This window comes from Nanorana parkeri, unplaced genomic scaffold (genome assembly GCF_000935625.1).
Source record: "Nanorana parkeri isolate BGI_ZX_2015 unplaced genomic scaffold, ASM93562v1 scaffold3155, whole genome shotgun sequence".
NCBI lineage: Eukaryota > Metazoa > Chordata > Amphibia > Anura > Dicroglossidae > Nanorana > Nanorana parkeri.
Genome location: NW_017309423.1, coordinates 65419 through 66343, shown reverse-complemented (window position 1 = coordinate 66343; position 925 = coordinate 65419). Strand labels below are relative to the sequence as shown.

At 37.3% G+C, this 925-nt stretch overlaps 1 protein-coding gene across 1 annotated transcript; it reads right to left on the bottom strand.

Annotated features, from left to right (window-relative positions):
* Window positions 1-297: 297 nt before the first annotated feature.
* On the bottom strand, window positions 298-723 carry MSANTD3 (Myb/SANT DNA binding domain containing 3; the record flags this gene model as incomplete). Its single annotated transcript, XM_018574676.1, has 1 exon — window positions 298-723. A coding segment is annotated over exon 1 (406 nt), but the record flags the coding sequence as incomplete, so codon positions are not given.
* Between the last annotated feature and the right edge of the window lie 202 nt (window positions 724-925).

The window sequence follows — 925 nt, the reverse complement described above, 5'->3', positions numbered from 1 at the left end:
CCACAGAGACACACCAAAAAAGCAGTGTGTAAAGTTTGCAAAATAAAAACCAAATTTACCCAAAAGTCACATTTTGTTTTAGAAGGGGGATATTACTTGATATATTGCAGAGTGTACTTAATACTCTAGTGAAATCTCTCCTCATCTAAAAAAATTAAAGCTAGATATTTATACCCAGATGCCTTGGAACATCCACAGAAAAAGAGCTATATGGATTTTCTGTCGGTTCCATGTACAAGATCACATGTGCAAAGAAATGTAATGTTTGTCTGGTAATAGAATGACAGATTGTGTTACCTGTATTAGAGGTTTCATGATTATATGTGCTTTCCTCCTCAGATGGTGTCTGCACATAGTAGATCTGATCTGGAATCATGCTTGCAACCTTGTCTTTTATACTGCTGGATCCAAGCCCACAGCGCATAACCTTTTCTCTTCTTTCATGGGCCATTATCTTTCTCGTCCTTGCCTTGATATTCTCCCAGCATTTTTTCAGTTGTTTGAAATCCCTCAAAGACACACTAGGCTGTGAATTGTACTCATGGGCTAGTGCTTGCCAGGTGCGCTGCTTTAGAGCAATAGTACGTGCATCACTTTTCTTACACTCCAGGACATATTTGTACTTTTCTACCAGAGCCAGCAAGACATTCTTCTCCAACTCAGAAAAGTACTTAGCTGGTTTCAACACTTCGTTGTTTTGCATTTTCCTTGGCAAGGTAAACATCTAAGAAAAAAAAAAAAAAATCATGTAGGCATGAAACACACCATTTCTACAAAGTAATTTCATGATCTCTGAATGCATTGGAGGAAGTGTAAAATATATTGTTTGATGCAATACAACAGAAAAAAAAGCAATGTGCAAGCAGTATGGGCACAGCAATAAATGCATCCTACACATTCCTTTTCTACTACTGTAGATTTTAAG